This window comes from Cyprinus carpio, chromosome B3, assembly GCF_018340385.1.
Source record: "Cyprinus carpio isolate SPL01 chromosome B3, ASM1834038v1, whole genome shotgun sequence".
NCBI classification, from domain to species: Eukaryota; Metazoa; Chordata; class Actinopteri; order Cypriniformes; family Cyprinidae; genus Cyprinus; species Cyprinus carpio.
In genome coordinates this window covers 2,257,757-2,279,072 of record NC_056599.1, presented here as the reverse complement: position 1 = coordinate 2,279,072, position 21,316 = coordinate 2,257,757, and the positions used below count along the sequence as shown (strand labels likewise).

At 36.4% G+C, this 21,316-nt stretch overlaps 1 protein-coding gene across 1 annotated transcript; it reads right to left on the bottom strand.

The window, feature by feature from the left end:
* Window positions 1-236: 236 nt before the first annotated feature.
* Window positions 237-16,329, bottom strand: LOC109073792. The gene is made up of 6 exons (XM_042719483.1): window positions 15,900-16,329; window positions 3,771-4,091; window positions 3,347-3,667; window positions 938-1,027; window positions 701-781; window positions 237-601 (listed from the first exon to the last, which is right to left on the bottom strand). Exons 1-6 carry the CDS (start codon window positions 15,958-15,960, stop codon window positions 582-584), a joined length of 894 nt encoding a protein of 297 aa, XP_042575417.1. The 5' UTR covers window positions 15,961-16,329; the 3' UTR covers window positions 237-581.
* Between the last annotated feature and the right edge of the window lie 4,987 nt (window positions 16,330-21,316).

Sequence of the window (21,316 nt, the reverse complement as noted above, 5' to 3'; positions counted from 1 at the left end):
TTTGCTCTTGTAGCGCAGCTGTGAGAAAAGGTGAAGTGTGTGGAAGTCATTAGTTTATCAAAATGGATTTCTGAACTAACCACAATAAAGTTGTGAATTATTATGAACATGAATGGATCATTTCATTATTTGTTCATCTTTGTTGCTTTCCTCCACAGTTGAACACATCCTCACATTACGAGCTCATGAAGGGGAATCAGCAGATTCATAAGAAATATCTCAGCAAAGGAAAAATGTTAAACGCAGTTGCAGAGGTTTTATTAAGGAAATGATTAGCTATCACCCAAAATATAAACAAATTAATAAAAATAAATGATAAAAAACAAAAACGAATAGATGAGATAAAAGATTCACCAAAGCAGCCCCATCACACAGAACAGAGATTATTATACAAATAATCTGCCCATTACTGTATTTAATACTGTATTTAAAGCAGGTTATATACCAAACACAAGAAAATGACTGTAAACACTGCATGCAAATATACATTAACTCCATAGAAATGAAAATACAGCTCGCCTGTTATTTGTTAAAAAAAAATAATAATAAAAATGGATGGCATCATTATTTCTTCAAGGTGGTCAGAGTTTTTCTTTGTTTTCTGAGATGAAAACATAAATAAATAAAATGATAGACAATCCTCTATAAGGTTTTGGTATTTTAAATATTGTTTCAGATTGTGTGAAGCTGAAAAACTCACCAGCTCTTCTGTCACAGATGATCTGAAGAAAAATCACAGTAGGAGCAGCAAACACTGCAAACTCTACAATAATCACAATCACTGCAGGAAAGATGAGAGACACAATCAACAGAATAAAACAGACTCAATCTGTGAAACTGGGAATCAAATCAAAATATAAAACACTGAACAGTTCTTCACAAAGCATTGCAGATTGACTGTTTCAGTATTAACGAACTGCAGGTAAAGACGTGTTACTTCTGAATAATGAACCAGAAGTTGCTGGTGTTGTTGTAGTTGAGTTTGTGCTGTGGACTGGAGTCTCTGCTGTTGTTGAATCAGCTCGAGCTGTAAAGATGAATGTTCAGATGCATCAGACTACAGAATTTGACAATCATATTTTAACTCTGATCATCACATTGCAGTAAACATTACAATTTTTGCTGTCAAGTTTTAGTTCCTTCATTATTTACAGCAGCACTTTCTGGACTGTTCATGAGTTTGCAGCAGAGCTTTGAGTTTCTCTTCTGTCAGACTGAAAGAAGCTTTAGTTTCTGAGTTTGTTCTGCAGATCGGATTTTCTGAGGCTTTGTGTTCTGTATGTCATTAAAACTGTGACAATTTTGTACTTTAATTTTTTTTGGTACGGTTTAATGACGTCATATCGCATGGGCTATTTTGGGCTACAGGCAAAAAAAAAGGGGGGGGGGGGGGTTTGTTGGTTGCTCCAAGTAGTAATTAAACATCTAAAATTATCGTTATTTGTACATATTTTGTACATATTTGTCTGAGAGGATTAGATTTCCTCCGCTTGCTTCACGTTTCAAATCTTCTTTTATTATTTTACATTTTTCGTGATTATGAATCAGGGTTTTTGTGCAGATTAACATCTAATGGAGATGGTTACGTAGTCTTAATAGGGCTGTTTCATATTCATCCCGTTGTATTACAATAGAAAAATATACCAGTGAAAACAGCTTTATTGAGAATTTGGCTGCATTAAAAATACACTTTGTGAGCACTATCTAATTTTTTTTTTGCAAGTGCAATGCATTGTAAATGGTTATTCACTGTTCATAATGAAAAGTCAGCTCTTTTTTTTTAATAACACTTAGTATTTGCATGTGTAAATTGTCTAATAATTGGTCTTCAGTGTTAGACTTTGAGTGAAAAGCCTATGGATAGTTTATGGAGATACACATAAATATATTTTATACACATACACACACACATACACACACACACACACAGGTTAATAATGTACAATAGTCAATCCACCTGACAAACAGGTGCAAGATTTGTGTGATTAAATTTTTCTTGTTATTATTTTGTTAAAAAGGAAGGATCTAACTTAAGGATGTGTTCATTATGAAGGTGAAGCCTGTTTGAATGTCATTTGGTGGCATAGAAACCATTATACTTGATTTGTTTAATACTTTTTCATGGTTTTCTGCAATGTTTGAGGCATAATGAAACAGCTGTACCTAAATACTTTTCATGCTTTTATGTTGGCCTAATTTCAGTCACATTTACATTTGAGGCTATGTAGTTTAAATTTTGATTTATTTTTAGATTTTTATTGTATTAACAACTCAGCTGTATGTGGACAAAATGTATATTGCAATTTTTTAGTTGCAAATAAAACTCAAATAGTCCATACGTACTGTAGTTTTAAGTTATTTTAATATATAAATTCAGTTAAATCATCAAAGATTTGTATGACTTGACTTGAATTGCTTGACATAAGCAGTGACTTGACTTGATTCTCACAAAAATTGACTTGGACTTGCTTGAGACTTGAAGGTTAAGACTTGAGACTTGTGACTTGCACATGTGTGACTCACTCCCACCTCTGCACATATACAGAATTACAGGATTTCAGTATTCACACAAACAGAATCTGTTCTGTCTTCAGTGAACGCTTGGGGAACTGTTGGGGAAAACATCTGATGTGTAACATTATATTATCTGTGCATTACAGTACAGGACGTCTGTATCATTAATGTTCATCTAACACTAAAAGAAAAGAGGGAATCACTCGCTGCACTTCATTGAACTGCTTTTGTAGTTTTAATAATCAATTTATTTGTAATGAACACACTTATTTGTTTTTTTGTACATGAATGCTTTAGTTTAAATATAAAATGACAAAGGTAATGCATTATTTGTTTCTTTCTAGGCTATCTGTTTACTGTTTTTTTGTTTTTGTTTTTTTACATCTGTTCTTATTTATAATAGCAAAGATAAAAAAAAAATACCAGTATTGTGATTATTAATATAGTAATTAAAAAAAAAGACGGAGGGCTTCACTCTGTCGACTTCAAACAAGTGTCACTCAGTCATTGTTTATCTGATTTCAACAAATCATAATTCATTTTGAAGGTCTTTTAATGAAGAATGTCTTTTTTTTATTGCTGATTGTGACTTGTTTTTGTCAGCACAGGTCACATTATTCTCAGTATGTGGAGACGGTAAATGACAACACCACATGTGTGATGTTTCAGATAGTATGGCGAGTGTAAACTCATGAATCAGATATGGGTCACAATTGAAAGAACGTTGAAACAGACGGCAAAAAAAGACCTGCAGTGTAAACAAGGCCTTACAGTCCTCAGTTTTACTGACATTATGAGGCTCTAAAACTGATTGATGAGATTGTTTTCTCACCTGGTCTCTTGTCAGTGTATGTGGCTGAGGTTTTGAGTTGATCTCTGTGAGTAACTTCACATCTCCACTCTCTGTTGAGATCTTCATTCAGGAGTGTTGTATTCAGAGTGATGATACAGTGATCTGGAGCTGATATCTGATATCTGGAGTCTGATCTCGTCAGTTTAACACCAGCCTGATTCACCCAGAACAGATCAATTCCCTTAGAACGGATCCATTCATCACAAGAGACTCCAGCAGATGAATACAACTGACAGAAGAGAGTCACAGAGAGACCTGCACTGATCTCAGTCTGTGAGGATGATGAAGATGATGAAGAGACTGAAACACAAAATAACACACACATCACACACTCTTCAATCATCATGAGAGTTTAAATGAAGAATTTGCTCTTTTTAAATTGACCACATAATCATAAAATTACCGTGAAGAACATGCAGATAAACACGAGCATCAGTTCCTTGTTGTTGATCATTCACATATTGTCTGCAGGTGTAAGATCCATAATCTTCTTTTATGATGTTTTTGATGTTCAGAGAGCAGTCAGACCCCAGACTCAGTCTCTCATAACTCTCTGTGTCTGTCTTCTTTATCCCTCCAGCAATCAGTTCAACTGTCTCTGAATGACTGAATCTGTTATAGATCCATGCAGTTGATTTACAGTCATGAAGAGCATTATTACAGGACAGACGAACATTTTCACCAGAACTGATGAACACATGAACATCATCCACTCCACTGAGACCTGAAACACAAGAACATCTGAGTGATCATTATGTTATATATTAATAAATGAAAACATAAACATACCAGCATTAAAAGATTCAGATCATGTCTTTTTTTCCTCACTTAATGCAAACAACTCACTCTCCAGAAGAAACTATTTCTCTTTATCAGAGAGCTGATCGAATCACAAACACACTCTTAACATGAAGATAATTCAGCAGATGTTTGAGTGTCTCTATCAGTACCACCGCTCCCTATACACAGAGTACACAGTTTGTGTCTATAATTATTAAAAAAGCATTTTATGGTGAAGGCAGCTGGCTGTAGTCTGAGCACACGCCGTCCTCAGCTCATGTTTGCGGCTGACTGATCATAATTGATGGACAAATATACCTTTGAAAAAACATCAGCAATCCAGTGCTGGGAAAATAAAAATAAAAAGTAATAATTAATATAATATGAATAATATATTCATATTAATATTATCTCTGAGTTTCCATGTCCCCTTACGAAAATTAGCCATGGTTTTTACTATGAATAAAAACAACAACAACAAAATCCTGGTTCTTGTAGCCATAGGAACCACAAATTAACAAATTAATCATTTACAAACAATTATTGATATATATATATATATATATATATATATATATATATATATATATATATATATATATATATATATATATAGACCTATACAACACTGAACTACCTTTTTTTAATTATTATTATTATTTATATAATTTATATAGCGCTTATAACAATACAGATTGTGCCAAAGCAGCTTTACAGTATTAAAAAGGAAAATAGTGTGTCAAAAGGACAATAATAAACACTTAATTTTCAGTTAAAGGCACTTCATCGTTGAATTCAGTGATGTCATCATCCAGCTCAGCTCAGCTCAGTTTAAACAGTATCTGTGCAATCAAGTCAATGATATCACTGGAAATTACAGATTTTCTCGATTGCTTAAACACTATAACCAGGCTTTTGAACTAAAATTTCAAGACCATAACACCATTTATTAAAAAGCCCACCCAGAATTCCCTGAACTATAAACACTATTCCCCTTTTTGACACATGAATCAGATTTTGTTGTCTGTCCATTTCTGCACCAGCGTCCTCTGAATAAAAGCATGAGCATAAACGGACACATTTTCTTGCATCCTCAAACACTAAAGCGTTCCCAATACACAATATATTGACTAACTAAGCATTTTATCATACTTTCATACAATCTGTGTTCTTTTACTATTCTCAGGACATATTTAAGGCAATTAGCTCTAGCTTAGCTATGTGCCATTAAATTGCTCTGATAAATAACTAGCTGGCGCTCTTTCTGTGTGGTGAGCATCTTTGTCAAAGTTTGGACCTGGAGGTTATAATTACTACTATTATGTTAATTCAGTTTGTGCTCCATGACTTTAATGTCCTGGACAGTGCATGCTCACTCATAACATCTGCTTTAAAGTTATACAAAAATCTTTGTGTAAGGGCTTTCTTTATGCTTTTACAGGATTCAATAGCTACTGAAGTTTAATTGGCTATTAAGGCATCATTGTTAAATTTAATGCATTCTTATTCTTTTTGCAAGGGGTCACTCGTCGGGTTCCCATGGTTAAATGTAGTCTATCAAACTTTGTGGGAATTCCATGGCTGCAGATGCAGAGAACTTTGGCTCTCACCTCATCTTTACACAGGTCACTCTTTGGACTGGCGTTATTATGAACACAGGCTCTATCAAGCTGATGTATATGGTCATCTTTCATTTGAGTTCTAGGTAAGATTTGGCTCATCTTTAAAGTCCACGTGAACCAGAAGTCGCTGCTGACTTTATTTCAGTGTGGTGACGTATTTCCAGCTGAAACGGAATATTGAATAGAGGGCATGGTTTTTGTTTGCGCTCCTGGTCTCTGTCTTTCACTTATCTCAAACTAATGGCTGGAGTAGTGCTGGGCGGTATACCGGTTCATACTTTTTTTTGTGAGGGATGTATATCTCCGATCCTTCCCCAGCTACCCAGTCGCAACTGTGAAGCCCACTAAAAAGATGAAAAAACACTCAACCAAGATACATGCAACAGTTCTTCACAGGGATGTCAGACGAATAGTTGTCCTGCTTCCAGTTGAAGAGCAGCAGCAGCAACAGGATCAAAAAATAGAGTAACTAAATCCAAAATATCACAGTACTGGTGTGACCTCCTTGGGTTGAAGAACCAGGAGGTCAAGTGGGAGGTGTTGTGTCAATTCATGGTTACAAGTTGTACTGAGCACTCCAGCCTAGATTCACCCAGGATATTCAGAGCACTCCCAAACTGCAGGGGGCAACCATACAACAGGAGGTGGAACCAACTTCTCGGAAGTGCTCTGGGGACCATATTTACCGGCGCACCCACAGGGAGTGTATGGTAATGAAATGTTTGGTAAGAGCTCAGTTGGCCCTCTCACCCGTTCCTGAAAAAAAGATACTGTAACCACAGCTCCTGATCATCCAAAGACGCAACTGGTAGGACAGAATGTGATTGTGTTTTAATGTGTTGAGTTCAGACTTCTATATTATTTTTTGCTTGGTTGTAATGTGCAATTTAAATTAAATAGCGAAGACTTTATTATGTCAATGTAAAACTTGGCAGAAGTAACGTTACTCTAAGCATGTGTATCGTTTAAATTATATAAGTTTAATTATGGGATTGGTATTTTAATAATTAACTATTAGAGATCCTAGGTTAATCTAAATTACTTTGTTTGGTTTGGTTTGAGGATTCAGTAACATCTATTTATTATTACTTTGAGAAAGTGGTATTGAGATTTATTTGTGATTTATTTGTAATTAATTCATGGGTTTGGTTTGTGTATCTTAAAGGTTATCAACCTATTCTGTTCCATCCCAATCTATCAAACCATCTTTAAGAAAATAAAAGAAAAGAAAGTGAACAGTTTTGAGTTGTCCTTTGCGTTCATCAGAGATAAAGCAGTTTTCAAGTTTGGGCAGAGCTGTGGTCAGTCAGCAAAAACACACAGAACTTGACAATACTGAAAACTAGTGTATATTTTCGTTACAATATTAATTTTTAATATACCGCCATACTGATGTATTTAATTACTCAACGTTCCGAAAGAATGTTATGCTGCGCCGCGGCCGCGTGACACTGTTTCAGACGGACCCTTTACAATGTTGCACTTCTAAGCAGCGACTGTGAGGCGTGTTGAGGGTAAACACAGCAGTGCTCTGGTGTTACGTTACAGGGAAGATGGATGCTGCAGAACTAGTAGAACATGACACAGAAGAACTTGTGCCAAAAAGAGGAGCCGGGTTTGTTGTTTGGAGGTTTTTTGGTTTCCAAAAATCTCACGTCGACCAAACAACCATTTTATGCAAGTGCTGTCGGGGTAAAATTGTCGCCAAAGGTGGCAACACGAGGAATTTTCTCCAGCACCTTAGCCGCAAGCACGTCTTGGAATATCAAGAATGTATGAAATTAAAGTCAGCGGACTCAGCGCCCTTCACATCAGCAGGTAACACGGGGAAAGCAACAGAAAAGTTGAGCCAAATGTCACTTAAAGACGCATTTGCTAGAGGGACTTACTACGACAGAAAAAGCAAACGGTGGATCGAGATTACAAACTCGATCACTAACCACATAGCCAAAGACATGGTCCCGCTAAATACAGTCAAAAAAGAAGGCTTCAAGCAGATGATCAAGACACTGGATCCCAGGTATGAAAGGCCGAGCAGAAAGTACTTTAGCCAAGTTCCTATCCCCAACGTGTACCAAAAGCACAGCGCTAAGCTTGAAACAGACCTGGCGACCGTCCTCCACTTCGCAGCAATGACTGATATGTGGTCCAGTCGCACTGTGGAGCCTTACCTTAGCCTTACAGTTCACTTTATAAGTGACGAATGGGTGTTGCAAAGTCATTGTTTGCAAACAAGCTACTTTCCTGATGACCATACTGGAGAGTTACTTGCAGCAGGCCTGCAAGAGGCACTTGAATCCTGGGGACTTTCAGAGCAGAAGCTAGTGGCCATCACTACAGACAGTGGAGCCAACATCAAGAAGGCTATCGAACTAAACAATTGGACAAGACTCCAGTGCTTTGGTCACAGGCTTCACCTAGCCATAGTAAACTATCCTTGATAGCTGTAAAATGATTAGGACTGGTCCGAATACCATTTTTTGAGCTTCGAAGCTTTGGTAGTAATGAACATCGAATCTTTGGAGAGAGAGGGCTGAACATATTCTTCTCTCTAATAAAGGCAGGAATCTCTGTGTCTGTGTGTCCGTTTGCATTTTGATTATTTCGAGAACCGTTCATCCAATCGACTTCACAAGGGAGTGCAGTGTCGCATTTGGTGCAATATAGATGGACACGTGAGATGCGACACATTCAGAATTAATAAACTTTTAATAAACAGCACGAGCGGGAAGCGGCACACCTCACACGGTTATATGCTCCGAGAACGGACACTGCACTAGTGATATAAAACACACACACACAGGTCTGTAAAAATTAAGCAATACTTTTAAGGTAGTCTAATATTTTTCTGACTAACAAATTATGGACACAGTAAAGGGTAGATTTAAATAAAAAAAAAAGAAATTTAAATAAAGAAAAATGAAATTTAGTTAAATTAAAAACGAGATTCATTTAGATTGATAATAACGGGTAAAAAGGCTAATACATTTTGTTTCTATTATTCTATTTTCCACAATGTCAAAGCAACACAGCTTAACCCAAAAACAAGCTCAGGCATGCACTTCAGTCCATACAAATTCCGCTGTTCTGCGCTCTAGCCAGAGAATACTCCCGTTGCTGGAATACTTAGGCCGGTGATACACTGGATGCGTGGCGTAAGCGTCTCAGCTGCGTGGCGTGTCCATTTTTATTTCGGCTCCCATGTTAACAGGTTAGAGCTTGCAGACTGCCTGCGTGAGACGTCTTTACACACCAGAACCGTGCCTGACGCCTGTAGGTTCAGCACTGGTGGCAACATTGTCACTTGCCACAGGGCCGCACTCAAACCAGATGCTGTGGACCGTTTGGTTTTCCTGGCAAATAAAATTGTAAATGTTGAAATGTGATTATTGTTTCCATTATACAGGATAATCCTGTGAGCCAAGTTGCACTTTATATTTCTCTTATATATTCAATACTGGTTTCAAAGCAATACTTTTGAAGGAAGTAATAACTAATGCAAGTTGCATCATTTTGTTTTACTTTTTTGTGTGTGTGTGTGTATAGACCTCAAAAGCAATGCAAGTTTTTTTTTTTTTTTTTTTTTGATTTACCTGAATACATGTGTAATGTACCTGGGCTTGAACTAATGCAAGTTGCACACCTTTTTGTATTTATGTAAGTTGCCTTTGCATGCTGTTCAGTTTGTTTTACAATTTATTTGAATGTGAATATACCTCAAATCCCATATATTAATGCAAACTGTCACTTCACTAAGTCACTTGTTTTATATTTCCTTTTTAGATTTACTTGAATACTGTGTAATGTACTTGGGCTTGAACTTGAAGCAAAAGTATTGCAAGTTGTTCTACTTTTTGTATTGGTTTTTATAAAAAAAATATTTTTGTGAAATTTGCACAGTAAAAGTTCTGTATTTTGACTGCAATTGTCTTTGCATTCTGATTCTTCACTTCATTAGAATCATGACTAGCTCTTATTTGTAAACAACAGCATAATTTTCTGGGGCCATGCAAACTTGTATTACTAGTGTGGAATTATTCCACAATATTCATTAATGACAGTAAAATAGACCCTCCTAAGTCAATTTACTGCAGTAATTCCTCTCTCAACCAGTAGAAAATGCATTGAACACCTGATTATGCATGGAAAAAAAGTCATAAACCGGAAAACCGGCATAATTTTGAAAAAAAAGGTGATATAAATTTTTGGTCAAACCGCCCAGCACTAGGCTGGAGGGGTGTGTTTAAGGATATTCTGCCCATGCCGTCAAACTGACGTCATTAGAAAAGGAATGCCATTCAAGAGCGGAAGTAAATGTTCAGATTTTGATTAACGATTACAAAGACGATTATTATTATTTTGATTATTTTTTTTCAGTGGATTAACTTGCACAGATTGTTACATCAATACTAGCCATGTGCGCTAGTAAAGTCAATTTTGATTTCACGCGGACTTTAAGTTATAATCGAGACTTGTTTAGTCTTACCTGGCTGTTGCTGCCTTCACATTGCACGGACTGTTGTGGCACTTTGCATAACTCTGCTATGGGGGTCATCAGGTACGTTTGTCCATTACTGGTTGTGAAGTTTGGCCTATTGTGGCCTTCACATGTCACAGCCTATCGGGGACTTCGCTTAACATTTGAGTATCTCTTTTTATGCTCATGCTGATCTGGCTCATTTTCTATTTTTTTGGGGGGGAGGATAGGTTTCCTCTGCTGGTTCTGGCAGTTAGATTGAGTTTTATCAAGCGTGCGCAGGAGTCTAGCCTAAAGAACTGTATCTGTGTATATGCTCTTATGTCGCTGCTAGAACCCTAATTCTACCTCTATCAATTAACCTAAACTAATCACCTTTCTTACTCAATGTGGTGGTTTAGAATGCCTGTAATCTGCCATCAGGATGCTATATACATGATCGTCCTCATTGGATATCCATCAAGATCAGACTTTATTTCACGTAATGCTCAAGATACAGTATAATACTCTTAGCAAACTACTGGTGGTGACTACTTCTCACATGCTCCCCATGTCCAGTTTATCATGGTTTTTCCACACACAATGGCCTATCGTGGTCATCTACACACAAGGCTTTCACATCACATAGTTTATAGAAATGTACGTTGCCTATCAGCGTAATGTAATGCGTGTGTTTAAGGTAAATTAAGCAAATACTGGTGGTGGTGTCACACCTATTCTTTACATCTACTCTTTCACCGCCTCTCGCAGGCTTCCGTCATGGCCTTAGCAGCTATACTCTCTACGGCCTCTTGTAGCGTTCTTTCATGGCCTGTTGGGGCCTTTGTTTCTGTGGCTGGTTCAGCTCCATGTAGTCACCTTTAGAAGCCGTGGTCCATCACCGCTTCTATACACTGGCCACTAATGCTGTACAAACATCAGATATCAAGCTACTGGGAAGATGGTCATCCTCCACATTTGAATCCCACATTAGACCTGACCCACTAAACATCTCAAGGAATATCAAGCTGTCCTCAAGGTAATCTATATGCAATTAATGGTGGTGGCTTTCTCACTATGGCCCATTTGGGCATCTCCATCAGTGGCCTAGCTAGGCCTTTTCTCTGCGGCCTTCGTGGGTTTTCTTTATGGCCTGCCGGGGCTGTTCCCACTAGCCTCAGACGTCACGCCCATGGACCGTTGGCCAAACGTCTGATGCATATGGGACATAAAAGTGGAAACACTTCAGGAGTGTTGAATTCGTCATCGGATTGGTCAAATTCTACAGGAGTTCTGCAACACGTCATGTTCTTTAATGTTCTGCTGGAAACAAAGATTACCGTGGTGCCAAACCCCCCTACAAAAGAAGGCCCCCGTGTTTAAAACTGTGAGAGCTTATCAGGATCAGCTAAACGCAGGATTTTTAAAAGTATGTTAAATTATTTAAAGTTCACGGCATAGAATCTTTAATGTCAAAGTTTTACACACCAGTATGTTATTGTGGTGACATTTCCACACCTCGAAACTTGACTATGAAAAAAATGAACCGTGATTGGTTGTTTGACGTCCTCATGGGCGGGCCTCGGCCAATGAAAGCTGCCATTAATTCCAGACCTTCAGTAATCAGACTAATCGTGGCTAACTCTCAGTATGGCCTATCCGGCCTCTATCCCTCTCTGACCTATCGTGGTCTCTATCAATATCAAACCTTTCTTTGCCTCTATGAATACCTGGCCTATGGTGGCCTCTATCACTGTCTGGCATTCTTAAATGCTTTAATAATCACTTTAATTATGACTGATTAAATCTTATTGTTTCTTTCCATATGTTCTAGGATCTCGTAAGAAGTACTTCATCTGGTGGGTATTTAATTTTCTTCTTTCTTTTGGGGTATGCTCCGCCCTGCCTTGGGCTTCGGCAGTAAAAGCTGGAATCTACAACGTCTGATTCAAGCTACAGATGGGGCCTACGCCAAAATAATTTTGTTCTTTTTGTATTGGTTTTGTAAATAAATACTTTTGCATTTCATATTCACCTCCTGAGTCTTTCTGGTAGAACAATGTATCCAGAGAGACGTGATTGAAAAGGTTGAGGACACCAGAGAGGAGGAAGATGAGGAAGAGGATGAGCAAGAGCAGTAAGGAGTGGAGGAAGAGGTGAAGGAAGAGAAAGAGGAGGAGGATGAGGGGCACGGAGACAAGGAGTTTCAGAAGATTTTTGTGCCACTAGTTGACCATGTCCTTGTCCATGGTGTGACTATGAGGGAGGCTGGGCAATGAGTTCAGACAAACTTAAGCTGCTTCACCGTCACCTCGATCATAAGAACATTCAGGTAGATGTACCTCAGTGTACTCTACTCTAACTTTTGAGAGCTGTACTCTGTTACAACACATGCATCAAATTCCCTTACATACAGATAGAGTTTCTGTCTGCTTCCATTTTGTAAAAAATTATGTGTTACAGTTACAGTAGGGATGGTAAGATTCACCGATTTGCATCGGTGCATCGGCATAAAAGCTTACAATTCGATGCATCGATTTAAATAAGCGTGCATCAGATACAGTTGGCATTTGTATCATGATGCATCGTTTCTAAAATATCTGCATCGGTAAAAACAGATTTATTCATATATAATTATTAGTAGATGTGCTATTCTTTTACTATTTATGAAGCGACCAATATTTTATTATGTAACTTTTAGATTGATTTCTCCTTTCTGAACTGTTGCGAAAGCGCGTTCTCTCATCACCACTGCAGCTGCTACGTGATTATGACGTATCACAACAACACTACAGAGACCGAGAGGTGTCCTCCTGAGAGTTACCACCTAGAACGGATTAACATGGCCAACTCGGAACTCTGGCAAGTTACAGAACATTTCTTTATTGTTTATCCCTGAGCAGCATTCTTAAATTGTTTCACCTGTTAAATGTGTGAGCTGTTAAAAGTAACTAGAGACAAGACAGGAAAAGAATCTCTGTTTTTATTTAATCTTTTGGTTTTGTAAAAAAACGAATCTTTTGTTTGTGAAAAGAGCCATGTGTAAAAAGTCAGATGGCACTTAAGATACTTCAAGATAAGATTTCTGTCGGAACAAAATAAATAAAAGTTAAATATCTACATATTGAATTGCACAGCATATTATTTTCTCCATTGCATCACATTAAACTGAATCACATCGTGTTGAATCGAATCGAAATCGTATCGCACCGCATCGTAATAACAGTGAATCGTATCGCATTGCATCGGTAGCTGCCTATATGTATCTTTAATGTATCGCATCATTGGCTATGCATCGAGATGCGTATCACATCGGCCTCAGTTATGGAGATGCACATCCCTGAGTTACAGTAATCAGTACTTCTATTTGTGTAGGACACAGAGACGATGGAATGGAAGAAGCCTGACTAGACATTACAGTTGATGTGTGACAGGGGTGGATCAGTCATGTGAGAGGATTTTACCCCCGCTGTCTGTCCCAGACCAAAGATGTGATGCTGGGGCAGAATATTTTTTTGTTGTTGTTTGGTGTATTGTACAGTACAGTACATTAAGGAGTAGAAAATGTGCAAATGTATACACGTGTTTATCATGTGAAATGTTCCTTGAGGGAGAGAACCACAAGCAACAACTTATTACTGGTTTTTGTTTTTGTTTTTTGTAGTATTGTTTTGAATTTAAGACTATGCTGTATTGTGTGTGTGTGTGTGTGTGTGTGTGTGTGTGTGTGTGTGTGTTTGAGTGAATGGTTTTGAGTGTAGAGCTTATTTTTGACCTGAAAATTGGATGTTTGGGGAATTGTTTGAGACCTTATGGATTTGTGTTTACTGTTTTGAGAATATGAGGCATAGTTTCAAGAAATGTGTTTAAGCAATCGAGAAAGTGAGAAGTGTCCCCAACTAAGCAAGCCAGAGACATAAAATGCATTATATAAAATAAATGAGGCATTATTAATTAATAATAATCATATGGTTTCACTGAATAACACTAAATATAATACAAAATGAACAATGTATGTACATATGATTATAAATGTCTGCAAAGGGCGCCAAAGGCGAAACTTTTTTTGTTGACATTAATAACGTGTTTTAATGTCGATAATAATTTCACCACCAACGAATCTGCCTTAATAGCAAATGAAAACAAGTCTCCTCTTGAAGTCAAAGGCCTGGTAATTACTGCTGTTACACTTACAGGACCATCAAATCTTTGTTTAATATCGACCAAACATTTCATTCAAATATCCACTGAATCTTTACATTTTGGACACTTTTTGTGATAGAAGTGACACAGTCTCTATAATTTCATCAACAAAAGCATGTGGACATCACAACCCTTACCAAAATAAACATGGTTTTATCGTAATAAAATGGCTTAATTTTCTTTTATGTGATTTCTGAATGCTTGAGATTATAAAATCAATCAGACTGTTTATTAAACTTTATTAAAAAAAAATAATAGCCATAGAAGGTAATTGTCTTTTTGTTGTTGTTAAAACTGTTTTATTACACTGACTGCTCTTAATTTATTTGGGTTTTTTGTTTTTTTTCTTAACTAACTATAACTGTTTATTTAAAAGTGCACTCAGTCATTTTCTAAAATGAAGCTCATCATACTTGCACTCATCTATGGTCTGGCAATAATCAGCATTAACTCTGAATCAGCAAAGACATTATCATAATCATATGATGAGCTCATTGATGACTTCATCTCCAGAAAAAGCAGGAGTGTGATTTTGTAAATTTTGATATTTGGAAAGCTCCAGCTGATGACACATATCAGTGTTGATTTGTGATTCAATTTATTATTGTATATTTTGATAATATTTAGTCTTTTTTTAATTTTTTTTATTTATTTAATATGTGTAATTTTAGTTTGTATTGTATTTTAGTTTGTATTTTTCACTATAGAACAACAATTGTAATATGTAAATAATACAATTTAATTACAATTAGTTTTTATTTATTTACTTTTATATTTGTAATTAAAGTTCTATTTTGACACCTATTGTAGGTGTTTATTTATTTACTTTAATAATATTTGGGGGAGGGGCACATCAATGAAATTCTGCTTAGGGCACCCATTTGGCCAGCAGCGGCCCTGGGGCCTCATTTATAAAACTCACTGTAGATTTCCTATTACAATTGTACGTACAAACAAAATGCCAGAACCTGCGCAAAAATCACTTTATAAATCCCAGTCAGGGGAAGAATGTGTGTATGTGCATCTCCACCCCGACTCCTCCCCAAAATCACCATATATGGAGCTTACAACGCCTAGTTTTACTATGAATAAACATATCTGCATATCATTTACATGCATATTCATATCCATGTGACACTGTGTTTAACACCGTCAGAGGTACAAGACATTCAGGAAATATGAGATTCAGAATATAAACACCATTTGTGGCATATACATTATATTGCTTAAAAATCAACCAGTATCCTTGTTATGTTTTGGGTATGCATATTTCTATGCCCATGTTGTGTGTACGCAACATTTATAAATGAGGCCCTGGTCACTATGTTCAGTATCAGCAGTTTGTTCTGTAGCACGACACAACTCTGTGATCACAGCATGAATGTGGACAATAATAAACTGATCATGTTCAAATGAACTCTTTCTCAGATTAATTCACTAAACGTCTTGAAGAGTAAACAGATGTCTTTACCTGTGAGAAGTGAAGAGAGAAAGATCAGTCCCAGCAGACACAAGTGACACTTATCAGCCATCTTCTCTTTCTCTCAGTCTTCCTCTTTATTATACACTCGAAACTCTGTCTTTAGATACTCTCAGCTCTTCCTGTGTTTGTTCACTTCCTCTTTGTAGTCTTTGACATGACAGTGGTTGTGACACGTTCTTCAGTGTGAGAACTGCATACATGACCCTCAGCCACAGATGCCACACCCACGGACCGTTGGCTGAACATCTAATGCATACAGCACACAAAAGTGGAAACACTTCAGAAGTTTATGAAGTATTCATCAGATTGAATTATACAGAATTTCCGGGAGACGTGTGACGTGAAAGCTGCTATGAATTCCAGACCTTCAGCCGTCAGTCTTAAGGTCTGGCTACGTGAGACTAATGTGACCCTGGAGCACAAAAGCAGTCATAAGTAGCACAGGTATATTAGTAGACATAGCCAACAATACATTGTATGGGTCAAAATGATTGATTTTTTTTTATATGCCAAAAATCATTAGAATATTAAGTAACGATCATGCTCCATGAAGATATTTTGTAAATTTCCTACCGTAAATATATCAAAACTTAATTTTTGATTAGTAATATGCATTACTAAGAACTTCATTTGGACAACTTTAAAGGTGATTTTCTCATTTAGATTTTTTGCACCCTCAGATTCCAGATTTTTAAATAGTTGTATCTCGGCCAAATATTGTCCTGTATGGAAACATAGAGCTCCTGCACATAGATTTGTAACGTTAGGTTGTTTGTGGTTATAGCAAAAAGAAAGATTTTTTGAACAGCAGAAAAAGTGTAAAAGTTCAGAACTGAAACAGATACTTTGTTTTATAGAAGAAGGTGTTCTCCTGTGCCAAGAGCCAGTATGAAAACATCGTCTACCGCAGTAAAGATAGTTTAATACCAAATCTCATTCTCAAAATATATATTTTAAAAGCCTTTAAAAATACATATTTCTATATTTAAAATATATCTTAAAAAAAAATATACAAAAAATAAAAATAAAAAATTGGCCCAAAAATTTATTGGTAGAAAATATATTTACGTAAATATATTTTAGCAAATATATTTTTTACCTTTTTTTTTTTTTTGTATGTTTTTAAATGTATTTTAAATGTACAAATATATTTTCAAAAATATACAAATATTGCCAAAGTATATTTGTGCAAATTATATGTACATAAATATATTTTGAAATATATTCTACCAAATATATTTGTTTGGCCAGTTTTTGTATATTTTGAAATATGTTTAAAAATAAATTTGAATATATATATATATATATATAGAGAGAGAGAGAGAGAGAGAGAGAGAGAAAGAGAGAGAGAGAGCGAGAGAGAGAGAGACTTTGACTTTTACATCCCTTTTTTATTCACCATAGTTAAAAAAAAAAATTGTGGATATACATTATTACATCGCAATCACATTACACACATTTCCTCTTTTTAAATAAATAAATAACAGTATTACCAAAAATACCAATTAAAAACGAACCCCCCATTATCATTCACTGTAACCAGTGCTTCCTTAACACACCATCTCCATTTAAAAAAAGAACATTATTAATATGCTTATAATATGTATATTCTATAATCACTCGTGATTCCACTAAGGATTTTAATAAAGCCACAATACAAACATCTCTTCCTGCATTTTTTTCTTGATGAGACTTCAAAATTGCCAATTTAGCTTGACCTACGACAAAATTAGCAAGCACACATTGTTCTTGTGCAGATTTCCTATAACAACAGCCTAAAATAAATAGGCTGTTAGTATACAGGAACCCCAATTTAGATATAATTCTTTCCAACAGTACAAAAATAGGGTCAAGTCTAGAGCAGTCACAAAACATATGAAAAATTGTATCAACAGCATCACAAAATTGGGCAAGTCGAAGAAACATTTTCATTCATTTTTGCAATAACCTTATTTGTAGCTAGGATACAATGGATCGATCTCCATTGCAGATCACCACATCTCTTAGAAATTGGAGGTTTATACAGAAGTCTCCAGGAGGGAATAATATTTTCAGGTATAGATAGTTGAGATCTCCATTTAGTATCAACTTTTTCTTTCAACTGACCAACATGTAAAGTTTTAACGCATTTTTGGTATAGTATTTTTTTTCCTATACAATCAAAGGCCAATTCTCCATAACCTTTTAATAAGGAAACATAACCAGTCTCATCAATGCCACATTCTCTGGGAACCACCTTTAACTTAGGGAAGTTCATCAATACAACACCATTCTCCAAAACATGATTGACAGATTGACCAAGAAATAGAGGAATGGATGATTTAAACCCCCTAACAAACCCATCAATTACTGAAAAGAAAATTAAAGCCAACTTGATCAGCAAGTGACTGTGAAGTTCTCCATTGGCCTCTACTTAAATCAATCAAATCAATAACTTTAGTAACACCAGAATTCAAGAATCTATTGATTAAAGACTGGAATACATTTGAAGGAAGCTCAATAAGCGGATTAAAAAAAATAGGTTCTTCCACACCATAATGCTCTTCACTAGTTCTGAATATATCAAAACATTCCCATGATTTGAGCACTGAGACATAAAAGCTAAAAGACAGATCAGAAAACTTGTTTTCCATACCTATGGAAAAATTGTTTGTCCATACCTATTCCACCAATATGCTTAAGTATAGATCTCCCAAAACGCACCCAGGGCAAATCATTTGAACTATACAAAAGTTTCTGCAATGTTTGCATTCTCATTGCCAAGATCTTTGACTCGAGATGTATAAGCCCTTGACCTCCCTCTGCCACTGGAAGGTAAAGGACTCCTGGAGGAAGCCAATGACACCCATCCCAGAAAAAAATTACCAATGTCTTTTGAACACTTTTAAGCAAGTCTTTAGGAGGGTCTAGAACAGTAAACTTATGCCACAACATTGAAGCAATTATATTATTAATTACCAAGCATCTTCCTCTAAAAGAAAGTTGTGAAAGCAGCCATCTCCATCTCTGAAGTCTACCGTTAACACAATCAACTAGCCCCTCCCAATTCTTCTTTTCATAATGATCATTCCCAAAGTAAACTCCAAGCATTTTGAAACCATCCCTGCCCCATTTACACTGTTTTGGCAATTTTGGGGCCGCAACCGTTTGCCAATCACCCAGCAAAAAAGATGTACATTTTTCCCAATTAATACAAGCAGATGATGCTTTTTGAAAATTATTTAAACAAGAGGTTACCCTGTTAATATCTGGAATCTGGAAATTGTGATCTTGTAAAAGTCTATTATTGAAACGCCACTGTGATTTTAGAAGATACAACAGAGACAGATATTGAACAAAAATGGTGATCAGAGAGAAAAGAGGGAGAAATACAACTATTAAAGAACCTATCTCTATTCGTTTTTTTTTTTTTTAACATAGAAACAATCCAATCTGGCTCCAGACAATCTATTTGAATTTCTCTTCAACCAAGTATATTGTCTAACCCCAGGAAAAGCCTCCCTCCATACATCAACAAAGTCATGATATTCAATCAGGTTATTCAAAATTCCAGCAGACAATGGATGGGGTTCATCGTGATTCCTATCTAAAAATTTATTAATTGTACAGTTACAACAATATTATCCCCCCCCCCCCCCCCCCAACAATATTATCTTGAGGGCACTGTAACAGAACATCAGAAAGTTTTCCAAAAAATACTACACGCTCCTGACCAACACTTGGTGCATAAACATTAAAGAAAGTATAATCAATTTCACCAAGAGTAATATCGACTCGCAAAATTCTGCCAGGCATAATTTCTACCATTACTGGTTGATTAACAATACGGGACGAGAAGAGTATGGCAACACCTGCACTTAAATTAGTTCCATGGCTCAATGAAGCATTGCCCTTCCAATCTCTAGCCCAGTGTGTCTGATTTTGTACATCTGTATGGGTTTCTTGAAGCAAGACGATATCTGCTTTTTTTAAGATTAAATAATCAAATAAAGCAGCTCTCATGGCTGTGCCCCGACATCCATTGATATTGAAGGTCCCGATATTTAAAGATGTCATATGGTAAATAAAAGGGGGGGGGAGGGGGGGGAACTAAATGCATACAGAAACATGACTATATATTTATTTTTTATGACATATTTTCAATTTTTGCCTAACAGTACTCATGTATTTCTTAACTCTGTATCGTTTAGGCTGGTCAGTTTCCTCAAGTGTAGATTTTCTCATAGCCACAGCAACAGATTCAACAAAAAGTTGTAAATCAGGAAAAAAAAAGCCTCTAGTTTGGGTCTTCGCTGATTAAATGTGGCATCAAGGAAATTATTTATCTGCTGAACAGAATAATAAGACTTCAGTTTAAAAACAGAGGCTTTACCTTCAGCATTTCCTTGAGAATTCATTTCAGTCACACCTGTTTCATCCAATGTGGTACTATCAGTACTATCATCATCGACCGGTTGGGATTCTCCTAGCTCTGGCTCCAGTGGTGTGTCTATTATATTCTGAGATAGATTTTCAACCAACACTTGAGTCTCTCCCGCAAATCTTATCTGTCCATCAGGAACACCTAATTCATTTTCTCCTGCAGTCACTATTACAGGATCATTTACAACTCCAACATGCAAAAGTGTCTCAACAGACTGTTCATTTGCACTCACCTTACTTAGTGATTCAGATTCAATTTGATGATCTCTATCACCCGACAGAGTCATCATTGCAACTTGTTCTAAATCTTCATTATTTTCACTGATGCTCTCTCACCCACACTATGGTTTTCTGTAGCTGGGGTTACTTGCTGTATGTTAGCAGGTTCATCCCCATTTTCAACCACACTCACAGCCTCAACAAGAAAAGGGCATGCCTGCTTTATATGTCCATATCTGGCACAATTGAAACATTTCATCGATTCTGTACTAATAAATATTGTGTAACCCTTGCCTTGCACAGTCATCTTTGCAGAAACATTTAAAGATTGACAATCAGCATTCAACACCATATGTGTTTGGCGTCTGAAAGACATTATATGTTTCAAATCAGGGTTTTTTAGGCCAAGAGGAATCATCTTTATTGGTCCCACTAATTTGCCGTAGCGAACAAGTAAGCGTTCTAATGAGTCGTTAGAAATAAACGGGGGTACATTAGATAACATCGCTTTCTTTGCCAGATTAGATAGCGGTAAAACTGACACGAAAACATTCCCCACAGATAAACCACGCTCAAACAAATCATCTACCATCGACTCTTCTTTTAGAAAAACGATGGCTTTATTCATTCTAGATGCCGATAAGATATTACTTGCACCTAAATAAACTCCAATAGCATTTAAAACATCTTCAACTGTGATTGATTCATCCGGCATGCATTTACATCCATGCCGTGCAGTTAACAATTAAAGACCATCAGAATGT